General features: G+C 40.3%; 1 protein-coding gene across 2 annotated transcripts in view; it reads left to right on the forward strand.

Moving 5' to 3' along the window:
- UTP18 (UTP18 small subunit processome component) overlaps positions 1-18802 on the forward strand; it is a 36270-nt gene that overhangs the window by 2230 nt on the left and 15238 nt on the right. For both annotated transcript variants that reach the window (XM_010386212.2, XM_030922596.1), the window contains exons 2-9: positions 582-694; positions 3817-3915; positions 6105-6172; positions 10773-10861; positions 13230-13355; positions 14490-14664; positions 17309-17409; positions 17690-17780. In XM_010386212.2, the coding sequence (XP_010384514.2) occupies positions 582-694; positions 3817-3915; positions 6105-6172; positions 10773-10861; positions 13230-13355; positions 14490-14664; positions 17309-17409; positions 17690-17780 (862 nt within the window). The remainder of the gene's footprint in view (positions 1-581; positions 695-3816; positions 3916-6104; positions 6173-10772; positions 10862-13229; positions 13356-14489; positions 14665-17308; positions 17410-17689; positions 17781-18802) is intronic.

Below are 18802 nucleotides of genomic sequence, written 5' to 3' on the forward strand. Positions count from 1 at the left end.
GTGCACACCACCACACCAAGCTAATTTTAAAAATTTTTTGTAGAGATGAGGTCGCCCTATGTTGCCCAGGCTGGACTCGAACTCCTGGGTCCAAGCAGTCCTCCCACCTTGACCTCCCAAAGTGTTGGGATTACAGGCATGAGGCACTGCACTCTGCTGGTATAAAGTTTCTTAAGGAGGTAGGGGTCAAAAACAGATAAGGAAAATGGAGATATCTTTGACTCTAGTTTGCCTCCAGTCCTGTAATTTCTGTAGTTCTGACATTTCTCCTCCTCATTTCATCTGCAGACTCACCTTTTGTTCTTGTCTTCCTTGGTGTTTTCCTTTCTGCGTGTTGAGTGTTGACTTTTTCTCCTTGGCTGTTCCATCTTGTCTCACCTGTCCAGCTGGTGGTGCCATTTCTCTGGTTTCTCCATTTTCTGCCTCTGCCTCCAGCATTTGCAGTGGTAGCATTCTGTCCCATTTTTTCATCGGCGAGTGGTAGAGAAAACATTCTGTGAACCATTTGGCTCTAAGGCCTATGTGTCTGCAGTCATGGGATAGGAAAATGTCAGTGCTTTAGGGTGTTTTGTCTGCTGTAGGTTCAAGGACATGAAGACTCGGGTGACTCAGAAGTGGAGAATGAAGCAAAAGGTAATTTTCCACCTCAAAAGAAGCCAGTTTGGGTGGATGAAGATGATGAAGACGAGGAAATGTAAGTTGCCTAACTTTTCTTCTGAACCCCTCTGGACACTTAAAAAAGTTATTTTGCAGATTTTAAAATCATTCTTTTTACCAATTTGTGATTAAGTGAAGGTTTGAAAAATACTTGAAAATATAGAAAAGATCTTCCATGGTTCCTAATCCCACCACCGAGGGAGAACTGCTGTTAGCATGTTGTCATACTTCTGTCTCAGTCTCCTTTTTGCTGTATACAATAGCTAAGAGAATACAGTGTTTGAAGTCAGGTCTCAATTTGCCTCCTCATTTGGCCAGTTTCTAATTGACCATGGACAGTTTGGAACCTACATTTTTTCCTTTGTGAAATGGGCACAGTGATAGTAACTACATCAGAAGTTTGTTGGGATTAAACGAAATAGTACATGTAGAACTTCTAGCACAGTGCCTGAAACAGAGTAAAGGCTAAAAAGAAGGTAGCTCACACCATAGGAACTGTCATAGATGAGAATGTACTGTATGCTTGATATAACATTTTGACTTTTTCTACATAAAGTTTCTACATAAAGTTGTTTGTAAGCATTTCTCCCTACTTAAAAAAAAAATAGACATTTAAAAATGGCTCTGTTGTAGTCCATTATGTGAATTAACCATAATTTACATGGCTGTTGTTGGGTAGATTTTCTTTTTACCTTTTTTTTAAAAATTGCTTTTTTTGAGACTTTTTTGAGTCTTGCTGTTTCACCTAGGCTGGAGTGCAGTGGTGCAATCCTGGCTCACTGCAATCTGCCTGCCAGATTCAAGTGATTCTCCTGCCTCAGCCTCCCGAGTAGCTGGGACTACAGGTGTGTGCCACCATGCCTGGCTAATTTTTGTATTTTTAGTAGAGACGGAGTTTTGGTGTGTTGGCCAGGCTGGTCTTGAGCTCCTGACCTCGGGTATACACCTGTCTCTGCCTCCCAAAGTGCTGGGATTACAGGCATGAACTGCTGTGCCCAGCCTTACTTTTCCCTTTAATGCAGATTATCTCAGTATTAATGTTTATCACCTCTTTATGAATAAACCTTTCTTTATTTTCTAATTTGTTGCCTTGAGAAAGATTCTTTGAGGTAGAATTACTTGATCAAAGAGCACAGTTATTTTTAAGGCTCTTGTTAAGTACTGCCAGATTGCATGCTATGAAGTTCTGCCAGTTTGCGTTCCCATTGAAAGGTGTCAGTTTCAGTCCATTTCTTTTTTTTTTTTTGAGATGGAGTCTTGCTCTGTTACCCAGGCTGGAGTGCAGTGGCGCGATCTTGGCACACTGCAAGCTCTGCCTCCCGAGTTCATGCCATTCTCCTGCCTCGCCTCCCCAGTAGCTGGGACTACAGGCACCCGCCACCACACCCGGCTAATTTTTTATATTTTTAGTAGAGACGGGGTTTCACCGTGTTAGCCAGGATGGTCTTGATCTCCTGACCTCGTGATCCGCCCACCTCGGCCTCCCAAAGTGCTGGGATTACAAGCGTGAGCCACTGCGCCCGGCCTCAGTCCATTCTTAGATGCAATGGTTTATTTGTTTTTTTTCAGACTTTGTCAGTTTGGTCGTGGATAATATCTCTACCTAATTTGTTTTGGGAAAACGTTTCTATGTTTAGTCATTGTCATTTCTTTTTCTTTTTTTTTTTTTTTTTTTTTTTTGAAACTCTAATCCTTTCATCCAGGCTGGAGTTCAGTGGCACGATCTTGGCTCACTGCAACCTCCACCTCACAGGTTCAAGCGATTCTCCTGCTTCAGACTCCCAGGTAGCTGGGACGACAGGAACATGCCACCATGCTCAGCTAATTTTTGTATTTTTAGTAGAGACGGGGTTTTACCATGTTGGCCTCGCTGGTCTTGAACTGTTGACCTCAAGTGACCTGCTTGCCTCGGCCTTCTAAAGTGCTGGGGTTACAAACATGAGCCACCATGCCTGGCCTCATTTCTTATAAATATTCTTTTTTATGTCTTTGTCTGTTGGATACTTTTTGAATAATCTTGGTATATTAGTTCCTGACGTATTGAGAATTTCAAACCTTTATATGTTAGATTTATTGTAGGTTTTCCCCAGCTTTCTGTGCATAGAAGTTTTAAATTTTTATGTAGTCAAATCTGTGAATCTTTTCCTTCATTATTTTTAACTGCTGTTTTTAATAGTAAGTCATTCTTTATCAGAGAGAGACAAATGTTTGCCTGTATTTTTACTTCATAGTATTTCAAGGTTTGCTCTTTTTTTTTTTTTTTTTTTTTGGAGACTGAGTTGCGCTCTTCTTACCTGGGCTAGAGTACAGTGGCATGATCTTGGCTCGCTGCAACCTCTGCTTCCCAGGTTCAGGTGATTCACCTGCCTCAGCCTCCCAAGTCCAGGCTCCTGCCACCACGCCGGACTAATGTTGTATTTTTAGTAGAGACTGGGGTTCCACCACGTTGGCTGGGCTGGTCTGGAGCTCCCAACCTTCAGTGATCCACCCATTTCTGACTCCGAAAGTGCTGGGATTGCAGGCATGAGCCAGTATGCCCGGCTTTTTTTTTTTTTTTTTCTTTGAGATAGTCTCACTCTTTTGCCCAGGCTGGAGTGCAGTGGCACAATCTGGGCTCATTTCAACCTCTGCCTCCTGGGTTCAAGTGGTTCTAATGCCTCGGCCTCCTGAGTAGCTGGGATTACAGGTGTGTGCCACTACATCCAGCTGATTTCTGTATTTTTAGTAGAGGTGGGGTTTCACCATGTTGGCCAGGATGGTTTCGATCTCTTGACTTTGTGATCTGCCGGCCTTAGCCTCCCAAAGTGCTGGGATTATAGGAGTGAGCCACCACGCCGGGCCTAAGGTTTGCTCTTTATATATTTAACTCTTTGATTTACCTGGGATTTATTTTGGATAATTTCATAAACTTTGTGTAGATAAGTCATGATGAATTTTCTCAAATACCAGCTCTCCAAAGTGTAAACCAGATGATCTGAAATATTGGAGACTACTTTTTTGTTTTAGGAAGAACAGAGAAGATGCATTTGAAATGTTCACATCTTAAAAACCTTGACTTACATTGTTTCATTAAACATTTTTCTCCAGGTGCTAAAAGCAGCAGCTACTTATATTAACTTTTTAAAAGTTATTTAAAAATATGCTGTTCTGGTTTTGTAGGGTTGACATGATGAACAATCGATTTCGGAAAGATATGATGAAAAATGCTAGTGAAAGTAAACTTTCGAAAGACAACCTTAAAAAGAGACTTAAAGAAGAGTAAGTGTCTTTTTTCGTATGATTTACCAAGAGGTGTGTATGACCAATGCCCAGTCATTAACTGTAACTGCTTGTGTAGTTTTCCATTTTGAAACAGGATTGCTATTGCGGGCAGTGACTGAATTTCTGTAGTTTTAGGGGAGAGGGGACAAAGCACAAACACAAAGAAAATTTGGAAAAAAATTATAATCTTACCATTCAAATATAATCAGTGATGATATTGCTTACTTGTTCATTTGCATGTGGTTAGTCATAATTTTATAATATGAACATTTTCAAAAATTTAAATGGCTGCCACCTGGGTTCAATGGTTTTCAACATTTTGTCATATTTGCTATGTGTGTTTGGGGGATGTGTGTGCTTTCCCGGTGTATTTGAGAGTAAGGTACAGATAATGAGACACTTAACCTATAAATTTGTCAGTGTGCATCTCCTAAGATTAAGGATGTTTTCCTTCATATTCACAATACCATTTTCATGCCTAAGAAAATTAATAGTTTATGGCTAGTCCGTGTTAGTTTCTCCAATTGCTGTAAGGTGCATACATTTTATTTGGATTTTACGTCCCTTAAATTTATTTATTTTTTTTGAGGTAGGGTCTCACTCTGTCACCCAGGCTGAAATGGAGTGGTGCTGTCACGGCTCATTGTAACCTCTACCTCCTGGGCTCCCCGTAGCTGGGACTACAGGCATTTACCACCTTAATTTTCAAAATTTTTTTGTAGAAATGGGGTTGCACTGCGTTTCTCAGGCTGGTCTTGAGCTCCTGGGCTCAAGAAATCCTCCCACCTCAGCCTCCTGAGTAGCTGGGACTACAGGTGCATGCCACCATGCCCAGCTAATTTTTGTATTTTTTTGTAGAGATGAGGTTTTTTGCCATGTTGTCCAGGCTGGCCTTGAACTGGGCTCAAGCAATCTGCCCTTCTCGGCCTCCCAAAGTGCTGGGAATACAGACGTGTACCACTGTGCTCAGCCATTACCTATCTTTTAAGTGTTCAGACCTGTTGTAGAATATCCCACATTCTGAAATTTTAAGATTCCTTTTTTCATTGAGGTGAAATTCACTAACAGTGTTAGCCATTTTAAAGTGTAAATTTGGTGGCATTTAGTATATTTAGAATGTTGTGCCACCACCTCTTCGGTCTAGTTCTAAAACATTTCTTTTGGTTTTTTTTTTGTTCTAAAACATTTTTATCACCTCGAAAAAAAACTCTCCATTAGTTAGTCACTTCGCATTTCCTCTTCCCTCAATCTGATTATTTTTTCTTTGTGTTGTTTAACTTGTTCTGTCATCTGTAATTCCTCTTAAGTTGGGCTTAAAGTCTTGGTTAGAATTCAATGACATATTTTGGTGAGGAGTATCTTAAGATGATGTGTACCGTACACTGCCCCTCAAAGTCCAATTGTATCAGTCTCTTTCAAATCTGATCTTTTTCTCAGCTTTGTGCCAGGGTTTTATAAACGCTGTTAGGGGAAATTTCGTGGTGGTGATGGGGTTCATCTTGCGTATTTCCCTTGTCTGAGGGATCATAGTCCTATGCTGTCATCCAGTTTCCAAAAAAAGTTGTTTCATGTGTTTTGTCCAGGTTTCTAGTTGTTTATGGCTAGTAGGCTTAACTTAGTGAGCTAGTCTGTACTTCTGCACCAAAAAATTAAAACAACTCTTTGCCCTCTTCCAGGTACCAGTTCTTAAGAACATAGCTATCATGCTTCTATTAAAGCTTACTTTTGCCAGAGTGAAGTACTTCTATTTTATTCAGATAATATATAATGAAGTTTTGTATATTCTTACCAATCTGGTCAGTTTCTTTCAGATGTGTTCTAATGTGTAGTCTATGTACTGTGGCATAAACCACAAAGAGACTTCTTTACATAGTCTTGATATCCAGGGTGTGTTGATATGAACAGATAAGACAACCATGTAACTAGATGAAAATAATTAACAAAAAATATGTATCCAGGAGTAGTTTAAGTGGGCAGAGGTTCATGGAAGTTTCCAATATAGGCAGATTGGGACTGTTCTGTGTGAGTAAAGATAATAACTTCTGTTCTTTAAAAATAGTTAACTTCTTTGAAAGAGAGTCCATACATATTCTCAAGTGTGATCCAACCTGTATGCTTTAAATGTGTCAAGCTTTATGGACATGTAGTGGTTGCCATAAATTTACCTTTCAAATATTTTTGCTTAGATTCCAACATGCCATGGGAGGAGTACCTGCCTGGGCAGAGACTACTAAGCGGAAAACATCTTCAGATGGTGAGCGTTGATATCTCTGTCTAAATTAGTACATAAGTCCCCGTTCCTGTTTGTTATTATTTGAGCTTTCTTATGAGGCTCATTAAAATCTGGTATTTCTTGCCTGGCTTGGTAGCTCACGCCTGTAACCCCAGTGCTTTGGGAGCCCAAGGTGGTTGGATTGCTTGAGTCCAGGAGTTCAAGACCAGACCGGGTGACATGGCGAAATCCCACCTCTACAAAAAATAAAAAAATTAGCCAGGCGTGGTGGTGTGTTCCTGTAGTCCCAGCTACTTGGGAGGCTGAGGTGGGAGGATTGCTTGAGCCAGGGAAGACTAGGTGCAGTAACCTGTGATAGTGCCACTGTACTCCAACCTCAGTGACAGAGTGAGACCCTGTCTCAAAAACCAAAAAACAAAAAACAAAATCTGTTTTTTGACTGTAGGTTTTAAATTTAACTTGTACCATGGTTATTTTCTGCTTTTTCTGTTTTGGGAGTTTAGCTATTATAAATATGGATGGCTTAGCTAAAATATGGTTTGTGTGCTTGGAGTTACACATTTTCGACTTGGAATTAACCTTTGAAATCCTGAGAGTCCAGAGTATATCCTCTCACATCATGTAGGAGCTCCTTCCTTAGCATCCTTGATGTCCATTGAGCTTCAGTTTATGACCACCACCTCTGTCCCCTTTCTCCCTACCCTGTTAGTCCTCATGGTATGTAAATACAGGGAGCCCATACAAAGAGCCAGTGTTTTATGTAATTCTATTAGAAAAGACAGTCTGTTATTAAGTAGAAATTGACCGTCTTTGCTTCTAGCCATTTGCTTTCAGAGATTGAAGGAATCTTAGTGATGTGGCCTGACTTTATCCACTGCAGTAATCTTTTCTACATTATTCTCTGCTTAAATGTATCTAATAATGTACTGTGTGTGTGTGTGTGTGTGTGTGTCTCAGAATCTCACTCTGTCACCCAGGGCTGGAGTGCAGTGGGGCAATCTCAGCTCACTACAGCCTCTGCCTCCCGGGTTCCAGTGATTGTTTTGTCTCAGCCACTTGAGTAGCTGGAGTTACAGGTGTGCGCCATTACACCTGGCTAATTTTTGTATTTTTAGTAGAATCGGGGTTTCACTGTGTTGGCCAGGCTGGTCTTAAACTCTTGACCTTCCAAAGTGTTGTGATTACAGGCATGAGCCACTGTGCTTGGCCTACAGACTGTACTTTTTACTAAACTGTTTCTTCCCCTTCTTCCCTTTTCTTGAAGAACTGTTAGACAGTTTTTCCTATCTTGAAATTTATTTCCCAACAACTCTGTACTCCTACAGTTTGAAACATACAGATTATCTTCTTTTTCTCTTATTTGGGAAGCCTCTTTCCATGTTTGTTTTTTAATATGTTAAGTATCCCTTGTGATTTTGACCATTTTTTTGTTGGCATACTTCTAGACCCTAGATCACCAGTTTGTCCTCCTGGATGAAACAAATTTATTGTCCATTTCAGAGTGCTGCATTTATAGAACCCCACAACATTTTAGAGTCCTGTAATTTTAGATATGGTTATGCTAGCTGTTGAAACAAAATCCCACAGATCCCAGTGGCATAATCCAATTGAAGTTGATTTTTTCAGCACATAAAATTGGGGTGGTAGGAAGGTGATGGTTTACTTTAGGGACCCAAGTTTATAGAAGTTCCATCATCTTCAGGTTGGTTCTTCCATAGTTGCCTGAGATGTTGACATCCACTTGGCTTATAGGAGGAGAAAGAGGGGATTTTTAATTGGCTTTTCCTGGAAATGGTACAGGATACCTTTTTTTTTTTTTTTTTTTTTTTTTTTTTTTTTTTTTTTTTTTTTTTTGAGACAGTCTACAGCTCTGTCGCTAGTAGAGACGGGGTTTCACCGTGTTAGCCAGGATGGTCTCAATCTCCTGACCTCGTGATCCGCCCGTCTTGGCCTCCCAAAGTGCTGGGATTACAGGCTTGAGCCACTGCGCCCGGCTGGTACAGGATACTTTTGCCTACATTTTGTTGGCTGGAACTCGTCATAAGGCCACACTAACTGAGAGGATCCTAGAAAGTGTAGTTTGGCTTTGTACACAGGAGAAAAAGGAAGTGGATTAAGTCAGCAGTCAGTCAGTCTGCTACAGTCTGGGATATGCTTGTCTAATACATTCATTTTGTACATCAGAGAGGTTCAAAGAGATAGTGACTTGAAGGTATTCTTATTGTTGACAGAATGGTGACTAGCAGCTTCACAATTATCTCCAGTGTGTTATTTTTATCTGTACATATTTACTGAGTTTCTTTATAAGAAAATTTTCCCTTTTGAACATAACCACACTTCCAAAAATCAACGGCAATTCATTAATATTATGAATTGTTTTATTGTGTTACTCTTTGTTTATCCCCTCCCCCCATCATTTTATCTTGCTTTGTATTTTGCTTAGACTTCATAGTACTTTTGAACTGGCTTGATGTCTTCTGTAAGTTTTGGAAATTCTTACCTGTCTTCAAGTATTGTTTCTGTTCCAGTCTTCCTTTCTGGATTATTAGTAACACGTATATTAAATGTTTTCAACCTATTCTGTGTGGTTTGGTGTTTTTTTTTTTTTTTTTTTGGAGACAGGGTCTCACTCTGTCGCCCAGTCTGGAGTGCAGTGATGTGGTCTTGGCTCACTGTAGTCTCGACCTCCTGGGTTAAGCAATCCTCCCACCTCAGCCTCTGGAGTAGCTAGGACTACAGGTGTATGCCACCATACCCAGCTAATTAAAAAAAAATTTTTTTTTGTAGTGACAGGATCTTCTTATGTTGCCCATGTTGGTATTCAGTGTGTTTTTTATCCTTTTTCTTTCTGTACTTCTGTCTGGGTCTATTTTTCTGATTCGTTTTCTAGACCACAAATTCTTTCTACAGCTAATTTGGTAAACTGTTAAACACATCTATTGGAGGCTTAATTTAATTTTATTTATTATTATTTTTTGAGGCAATCTTGCTCTGTTGTGTAGGCTGGAGTGCAGTGGTGCTACCTTGGCTCACCGCAACCTCTGCCTCTCGAGTTCAAGTGATTCTCCTGCTTCAACCACCCAATTAGCTGGGATTACAGGTGTGCACTACCGTGCCCAGCTAATTTTTGTATTTTTAGTAGACACGAGGTTTCACCGTTTTGGCCTCACTGGTCTCGAACTCCTGACCTCAAGTGATCCACTCGTCTCGGCCTCCCAAAGTACTGGGATTATAGTTATGAGCCACCTTGCCCGGCCTATTGGGGGCTTAATTTTAATTACTGTATTTTTCAGTTGTAGAATTTCTTTTTAAAATATTCTAGATTTCTGGCTCAATTTTGAGTCTTGTCTTTCATTTTTAAGTACGTTAAACATAGTTTTAGTTTTTGTTTTGAGACAAAGTTTTATTCTGTCGCCCAGGCTGGAGTGCAGTGGCACAATCTCAGGTCACTGCAACCTCTGCCTCCCGGGTTCAAGCCATTCTCCTGCTTCAGCCTCCCAAGTAGCTGGGATTACAGACATAAGCCATCATGCCCGGTTAATTTTTGTATTTTTAGTAGAGATGGGGTTTCTCCATGTTGGCCAGGTTGGTCTTGGACTCCTGACCTCAGGTGATCCACTTGCCTCAGCCTCCCAAAGTGCTGGGATTACAGGTGTGAGCCACCGCGCCTGGCCTAAACATAGTATTTTTAAGGTTTGTGTCTGATAATTCTGTTGTCTAGATCCCTGTGGGGATTGTCTAGTTTTTCTTTTGGTTTTTAGTGAAGTTATCTTGTCAGTATTTGGTTATATTTCATTGAGTGATGAACATTTCGTATGAAACATAATGTAGATTAATTAGATCTAGAATGATGGTTTATATGTTTACTTCTAGGTAGGTAGCTTGGCAGGGGACACTAGCAATCCCAGAACGTTTTATTTTAAAGAGGAATTGTGAAGCAGAGTTTCAGTTTTTGGAAGATACTCTTATAATTCTTTGATTTCACCTTTAATCCTAGTGGTAGCCCTTTGTGGCCCCAATCCAAAACCTGGTGGCTTACCAGACCCTGTCAAGAAGCTTAGAGCTAGTTTTTCCCTTCTTAGCTTCACAAGTGTTTTAAGTTTGCTCAGCTCCTTAGCTGTCTCCACTGGAATCATCAGTCATCTCCAGGGGAAAAGCAGCCCTATTAGCTCTTTTTGAAGTTCTAATACATAGATTGCTGACTGATCAGTCAGCTAAAAGTTCTGGTTCTTATTCATGTGAGTTAAGCTAGATCAGTAGCCAACCTATTGCCAATTTTGCTGTGATTATGAGTTGCTCTTTTTAATTGAAATGCTGGCTTTAAACTTTTATTTCACTTCATCTTGTTTTAGTAACCATCTATGTATGTGTTAGTCTTTCATTCTAGAGTTAAACTTTGATTTTAACTATGGATGTTAAGCTTTGTGTCATCTTTTTCTTCCCTTTAAATGGTTTTTTTTTTTTTTTCCTGTTTTTGCCAATTGCAGCTTTAAAAAAAGCAATTGAGGTTGGGAGGCTGGAAAGGGAGTTGATGTTGAAAATATATTCATAGAAGTTTGGGGTAGGTAGAGGGGTGGCTCGTTGATTCTAAAGATCAGCCTTCTGGGTTTGTTTGACTTAGATGAAAGTGAAGAGGACGAAGATGATTTGTTGCAAAGGACTGGGAATTTCATATCCACATCAACTTCTCTTCCAAGAGGAATCTTGAAGGTGAGAGTCAGTGAAGTTGGGGGACCCTATCCAACTACTTACCTCTGCAATGTAATCTGCTTCCCAGTAACAGATGTATGGATTCCTATTATCTGTGGGGTTAAATATGTTTGCTGTCATTTTGCCCTGGTAAATACTTATGTTATTTTTTTTTGTTTTTGTTTTTGTTTTTCCTTTTGCAAAAATGTTCTAGAGGTATTATGTTCCTATTGCTTGAGCTCAGGAGTTTGAAGCTACAGTGAGCTGTGATGGAACCACTGTACTTTAGCCCGGGTGAAAGCGAGACCCTGTCTCTGAATAAATAAGTAAATAAATTTTCCAATAATTCTAGGAATCCTATTTGGTTTATCTTCATTTTCATTGGCATCAACCTAGTCCATACTGCTGTCATCTCTTATCTGGCATATTGCAGTAGCTTTGTGACTGGGCTCTCTACTTCCACTTAACCTCTTTTTAAATCATTCTTTGTATGGCAGCCAGAGGGATCTTTTAAAAATAGAACATCAGGTTATATCACTTTTCATTGCTTTTTGAAAACTTCTAAATTCCTTATCGTATTCTACACTGCCCTTTGCAATCTGGCTTTTGCCTGGATCCTTAGCCTCATCTCAGACCCGTTTCCCATGATTTCCCACTTGAGTCACACAAGCCTTTTTCTGTTTCTTGGACATGCTGCTAGGTCCTTTCTTGCCTGTGAACCTTTGCTCTTGCTCTTTTGTTCTTCCTGTCTTGTCTTCAGGCAGTCCTAATAGCTAGCTCATTCTTACTTTTCTGCTCAGATGGCACCTTAGACAAGACTTTGTCTGAAGTGGTCTACACTATTCACTTTTTAACTCATCACTATCTCTAGCTTGTTCATTGTGGTAACCAACTGCCTACCTAGCACAGTACTTCAGTTATCCATCATATTAACAGACAGTACTTTAGTTTAATATCTGTCATATTAACAGATCTCTCTATGACATAAGTATCTTTTTTTTGTTTTGGTTTTGGTTTTTTTGAGACGGAGTTTTGCTCAGGCTGGAGTGCAAGGGCGTGATCTCAGCTCACTGTAACCTCTGCCTCCCGGGTTCAAGTGATTCTCCTGCTTCAGCCACCCACGTAGCTGGGATTACAGGCATGCACTACCATGCCTGGCAATTTTTTTTTTGTATTTTTGGTAGAGACAGGGTTTCTCCATGTTAGTCAGGCTGGTCTCGAACTCCCGACCTCAGGTGATCTGCCCACCTCAGCCTCCCAAAGTCCTGGGATTACAGGTGTGAGCCACCACGCCTGACAACATAGGTATCTTATTACACGATGGCAGGAGTATTTAAATGGGTCAGGGGAACCTATTATGATAAATTAGAGTGATTTTGTCTTTCCCACCTTATAAGGACAATTCATTAGGCCTTCACAGAGTGAATTCACCTCCATTAAAAATGTAGTTACCGCATGGCCGGGTGCAGTGGCTCACGCCTGTAATCCCAGCACTTTGGGAGACTGAGAAGGGCAGATCACCTGAGGTCGGGAGTTTGAGACCAGTGTGACCAACATGGAGAAACCTCGTCTCTACTGAAAATACAAAATTAGCTGGGTGTGGTGGCACATGCCTGTAATCCCAGCTGCTTGGGAGGCTGAGGCAGGAGAATTGCTGGAACCCGAGAGGCAGAGGTTGCAGTGAGCCGAGATTGCACCATTGCACTCCAGCCTGGGCAACAAGAGCGAAACTCAGTCTCAAAAAAAAAAGTGTAGTTACCGTAAACATTTAACTTCAGTGACTACAAACAAAACACTTTTGTTTTTAACTGAGTTTTAAAAATTCAAGGGGAAACCTGTAAAAACAAAATAAATAACAAAATAGTCCAGGTGATGGATGAGATTACCATTACTTTAAACTTGGAACCATGTACCCTAAGAGAATAAAGCAACCTGTGCCAGTCGAAGAACTATGGGGACAAATGTGCAGTGCCTCTTGCAATTGTGCCATGAGCGCAAAGATGCCAGGTGCCAAAGTAGAAGTTTTAAGTGAAATTTCCTCAGAAGTGAAAGTCTCTTAACACAAATGGATGTATTTTGGGGAAATGACTACATACTAGTGGTCTAAGAATGAGTAATACATTCAGACTTCTAGATATGGAAAGCACTTTAATGATTTAATCTTTGTATTTGAAAGATGGTAAAAATGGATTCTTGTGTGGTAAAGTGACTTGCTAGTTGGTGCCAGAGCTGTGGTGTTTTTTTTTTTTTTTTGAGTTGTGGTCCTTTGGTTACCATTCCAGTGCATTTTTTTCCTGCATTATAAACGATAATGTCTTTTCTTTATACTCTAAAGAAAATAATGTTAATTCATTTCAATTGATAAAGCCCCCGCTTTCATTTCCTACAGATGAAGAACTGCCAGCATGCGAATGCTGAACGTCCTACTGTTGCTCGGATCTCATCTGTGCAGTTCCATCCCGGTGCACAGATTGTGATGGTCGCTGGATTAGATAATGCTGTATCACTCTTTCAGGTGTGCGTCCTTATTTACTTACGTATTTCTAATGCATTATTTTTATTTAAGAACCAGACATTTGCAACCCCAAATGCAAAAATACTGAAAAAAAAATTCATGGCTAAAACGTCATAGCCCAAAGCATAGCTGAGTCTCAACAGAAGTGACAGAGTTCATTTGCTTGGAAATACAAAATAGAACATCCAGTCAGCATACTGCCCTTGCTTCTTGCTCCAAAGTCTGTTGTCACTATTGTCAATCACAGCTGCTAACCCCTTGCCTGTTCACAGTTTAGGTAGCTCACCATCCCTTGCCCACTCACATTTTTATTGAATGCACCTGTATGACTTCAGTGTCCAAGGAGCCGTAATAATAGGGGATTTGGAATAAAATTTTTCTTCCACTGAATATAAAAATTCGGCAAAATATTGGTTTAAAATAATAGATTGAAAAGTGATGAATATATTAGTCATGTTAGTGAATATATTATCTCTATAAAAACGTGTTTTGTAAATTTTCTGGTGAGTTATTAGAGCAAAGCGATAATATGACCTCATGACTTTACTGCGTCTTCCATGTTTATTCATCTAACACTGATGTACCCTGTTAAGTTTCTTGGATTGCGACAATAAACAACAGACTTGGCCCTTCACTTCAGGATGTCACTCTCTGATGGGGGTATAGATGGTGAACACATGGTCACAAATGTAACCATTCAGTCCTGCAGGTGCTTCACAGTATCTCCTTTTGGATAGGGTTTTCTTTCAGAGAGTAACACTTGGTCCAGTTCATGTAGTTTGGATGGGGCTGACTCTATTTCCTTATCTGTGGGTGGACAAACTCAAGAGATTAGTAGGGCAAGGTATGGGGAAGGAGAGTGGAGGTTCTGTGCCTTCTCAGCGCATGCCACCTCCCCGGCACCTCCATGTGTTTAGCAACCCAGAAGCTCTCTGAACCCCTTCTGTTAAGATTTTTTATGAAGGCCTCTTGACATAGGCATGATTGATTAAATCATTGGCCATGGCTGCTTAAGTCAGCCTTCAGCCCCTTGGGTATGTATTTTTAAATGAATGCTTGTAGTGAAAAGTACATACTACCAGGATACAGGGTCCGTGGAAATAATCAAAAGAACCAATTTGTACTTCTTTATAGGTTGATGGGAAAACAAATCCTAAAATCCAGAGCATCTATTTGGAAAGGTTTCCAATCTTTAAGGCTTGTTTTAGTGCTAATGGGGAAGAAGTTTTAGCCACGAGTAACCACAGCAAGGTTCTTTATGTCTATGACATGCTAGCTGGAAAGTTAATTCCTGTGCATCAAGTGAGAGGTAAGATTTCTTTTGAACACATGCAACCAATCATCCCCCCTCAGGTGAGTTTATATAACAGTGTTTACAACCACTTTTTTCACTCCATGGGATTCTTAAAAATAAGAGTTTCTTTCGGTATAGTATTTGGAAAATGTCTTTTTGCTTTTGAGGTAATGCATTTGAATGAAACCAGTGAACTTTTTTATTGAACACTTATGGAATGATCATAATTTGGAAGAGAAACAATTGCAAATACTTGGCTGTAAAGTTAGCAGTTGATGCAGCAGAAAAAGCATGAGCCATGGAGCTAGAAGACCTGGATTCCATTTCTTTGGACAAACTGTTTCACCTCTCTGATCTTCAGGAAACTTGGATACTCTGTAGTTTTAGTGTTAGTTATAATAAAATTTTAATTTATATTTAGAGGGAATAAAGCACTGCTTTTGGAGGTACTTCTGTATTTTAAAGAATGAACTACTTAAAAAGTAACGCTTTTTTAGGAGGTAAAAATTTATTTGCCCTCTGCCATACCCGTTCTTTTCTTGTATTTCCCTACTCCTTTATACCCCAAAATACACCGACACCTTCATGCGTCCTTTGGGAACCAAAGCCCTTCTGATGAGGTTGTCTAGCTAATCTCAGGAGGTAGTGTTGGCGTATGGCACGGCTTACTGGTGCTTTCCCTATTAAACTGCACATGCGTGTGGCTGGAAAGGACAAGAGTAGCTCTGTACAACCATTTTTCTACTAGTGGCTGAAAGTGGATGGGGCCTACTTTAGAAACATGTATGATGTTTATAGCATTTCCAGTCTTTTCTTTCCTGTGTTCCTGGGACTTTGATCCTTTCCGAGTAGATCCTTGGTTTACTCTAAGGCAGAGCTTCTCAGAAGTAAATGTGCACATGAATCACATGGGGATCTCATTAAGCTTCAGATTCTGATTCTGTAGGTCTTAGGTGGGTTGATTCTACATTTCTAGTTCTCTCAGGTGATGGTGATACTGTGGTCCATGGACCTCATGTGGTTAAAAAACCTTAAACCATCTTCTCATATTGAAATAGAAAACAATATGTAGTAGTTGTTATTTTTACATGTCATTTTACTAATCAAAAGTAGTGGATTCTGGCGTCTCCTTGTCTTGCATCCTCTTGGGAGAAAGCACACCATGCGTTGGCCAAGATACAGTTAGTGATCTTTACCATGGATCTGCTAGGTCTGCAGGAGTGTGTGTCTAGTCATCCTTTGGAGACATGGCATTGATCTTTCCTTCCCAGTATTTCTCCTTTTTCTATTTTCACATTTCCACTGCCTGATACTGTGCTGTTAGGATTAGGTCTATAGGGGTTTCCAGCTGTAGCTTCACATGGTGCTAGAATGAGCCTCCTGTCTCTGCTTCATCATGAAATGATATTTTCTTTGTGTTTGGAACTATTTCAGTATACTTTAGTCAGTACATACGGTTTATTAAGAAATTGTGATTAAAATTACCCTTATTAGGGATAGTGAAGTGCCTTTCATAGTAAGGAGACTGGTCATCAGCAGAAGTAACGCCCGTGCTTGGAAATATGTGTCTGAAATAATACTGGAAAGCATGAGTGCAAGCAAGGGAACTAAGATGTAGTCTTTGGGAGGCAGGACTAGAGTGGGATATCTAGTTTGTAGTAGTGGAAGGTAGCCTTAATCTGCATTTTCCTGAAGTGGAACAAGGGTCCTTAACCAGATTTTTGTAAATTCTTTTTCTCTAATTACTATTTTAACTTAGTAACTTAAAATTTTAAAAATACATATATTTTTGACTAGGCAATATATTCACATGGTGTAAAAGTCTAATATGGAGAAATGAATGGATAGTGAAAACTCTCTTCTGCTCTGTCTCCCTGGCTACCTACTTTCCTTCTTTGGAGGTAGCCAGTTGTATGCATTCTGATGCATCCTATTAGGTAACTTTTTAAAGAGTAACTTGGCTCTCTAAGCATTTTGATGTCAGGAGGAGTCTCCTGTATAGTCAATATGAACCTTTCAGTCATGGAAAAAGAGACATGTCCTTTTGTAAGTAAGTTGACTGGTTTGTATACCTAGCTCTCGTATGGTTTGGTTACATGTGTCACATCCAGGGAAGCTAGTCGATCCTTAAGTAAACTGACATATTGTGAAAAGTTTTGGGGTTTTTTTTTTTTTTTTTTGTCTCACAAAGTTAAGGATGAGACTCCTTTCCGTCATGAGCTGCTTAGTAAGTGGCCAGCAGCTAGTTTGTATATGTTTTTATGTTTTTGGCTGTCTCTAGTGGCAGTGTATTTCTCTTCTGGTAATGAACTTTGTGACAAAGAAGTATAATTTATCCTTTTAGTTAATTAGCAGTATTACTGCATATATTTGGAAAATTAGTTGATTTGTTTACTGTTTGGAGAGCTGAGTCTGTGGCCTGCAAGGAAAATGGTGAATGCTAACCAGGACAAAGAAGAGAAGTTTGCTGAGTGCTTTGTAATGACCTTATGTTTGGGTCAAACTCAGTGATGCCTGGGTTTAGACTTATTCAGGATCTGAGCCAGGGTTTTAATTTGAGCCACTTACATGTTTTAAAAAGTAAGAAACTCATTTGTAAATAGATGATAGTTTTATTGAAAACTGTATTAAAATTTAATTGCCTTATCTCCTATTTTAGGTTTGAAAGAGAAGATAGTGAGGAGCTTTGAAGTCTCCCCAGATGGGTCCTTCTTGCTTATAAATGGCATTGCTGGATATTTGCATTTGCTAGCAATGAAGGTAAAGCATTATTATTGCTACTTGTTCTTCTCCCACAAGATATTAGTGTAGGGATAGTCTTGAACCTTAACTCAGTGTGTCCTTAAATATACATCTCTAAGTAGAGGAGGCACAGGTGGGACTTGGAGAGAAGTTGTTGGTAGTTGGGGTAGACCTCTTGATTACAGGGAAAAATACAGTTGAGTAGGTGCTAGAAAGTAGAGAACTAGGTTGTTTTTCTCTACATTGTGTGATTCTTCTGTATACTTTCTAACAGTTTGATAAATATTTATTGTTTTAGACCAAAGAACTGATTGGAAGCATGAAAATTAATGGAAGGGTTGCAGCATCCACATTCTCTTCAGATAGTAAGAAAGTGTATGCCTCTTCCGGTAAGTCAATGACATGAAAGAAGCTAAGGATATTTTTACATTTTAAATTTTGGGCCAGGCACGGTGGCTCACACCTGTAATCACACTACTTTGGGAGGCTGAGGTGGGTGGATCACTTGAGGTCAGCGGTTCAAGACCAGCCTGGCCAAGATGGTAAAACTCCATCTTTACTAAAAATGCAAAAAGTAGCCGGGCGTGTGGCCGGGCGCGGTGGCTCAAGCCTGTAATCCCAGCACTTTGGGAGGCCGAGACGGGCGGATCACGAGGTCAGGAGATCGAGACCATCCTGGCTAACACGGTGAAACCCCGTCTCTACTAAAAAAATACAAAAAAATTAGCCGGGCGAGGTGGTGGGCGCCTGTAGTCCCAGCTACTTGGGAGGCTGAGGCAGGAGAATGGCGTGAACCCGGGAGGCGGAGCTTGCAGTGAGCTGAGATCCGGCCACTGCACTCCAGCCTGGGCGACAGAGCGGGACTCCGTCTCAAAAAAAAAAAAAAAAAAAAAAAAAAAAGTAGCCAGGTGTGGTGGCATGGGCCTGTAATCCCAGCTACTTGAGAGGCTGAGGTGGGAGAATCACTTGAACCTGGGAGGCAGAGGTGGCAGTGAGCTGTGATTGGGCCACTGCACTCCTGCCTGAAGGACAGAACAAGACTCCATCTCAATAAATTTTTTTTTTTTTTAGCCGTCTATCCTGGGTGACAGAGCAAGACTCTGTCTCAAAAAAAACAAAAAACAACTAGGGTCGGGTGTGGTAGCTTACTCCTGTAATCCCAGCACTTTGGGAGGCGGAGGCGAGTGGATCATTTGAGGTCAGGAGTTCAAGACCAGCCTGGCCAACATGGTGAGACCCTGTCTCTACCAAAAATACAAAAATTAGCCAGGCATCCCAGCTAGTTGGGAGGCTGAGGCAGAGAATTGCTGGAACCTGGGAGACAGAAGCTGCACTGAACTGAGTTCACATCTCAAAAAAAAGAAAAAAAAAAAAAATATATATATATATATATATATATATGTATATGAAT

The sequence above is a fragment of the Rhinopithecus roxellana genome, chromosome 19 (genome assembly GCF_007565055.1).
Source record: "Rhinopithecus roxellana isolate Shanxi Qingling chromosome 19, ASM756505v1, whole genome shotgun sequence".
In the NCBI taxonomy this organism is placed as follows: domain Eukaryota; kingdom Metazoa; phylum Chordata; class Mammalia; order Primates; family Cercopithecidae; genus Rhinopithecus; species Rhinopithecus roxellana.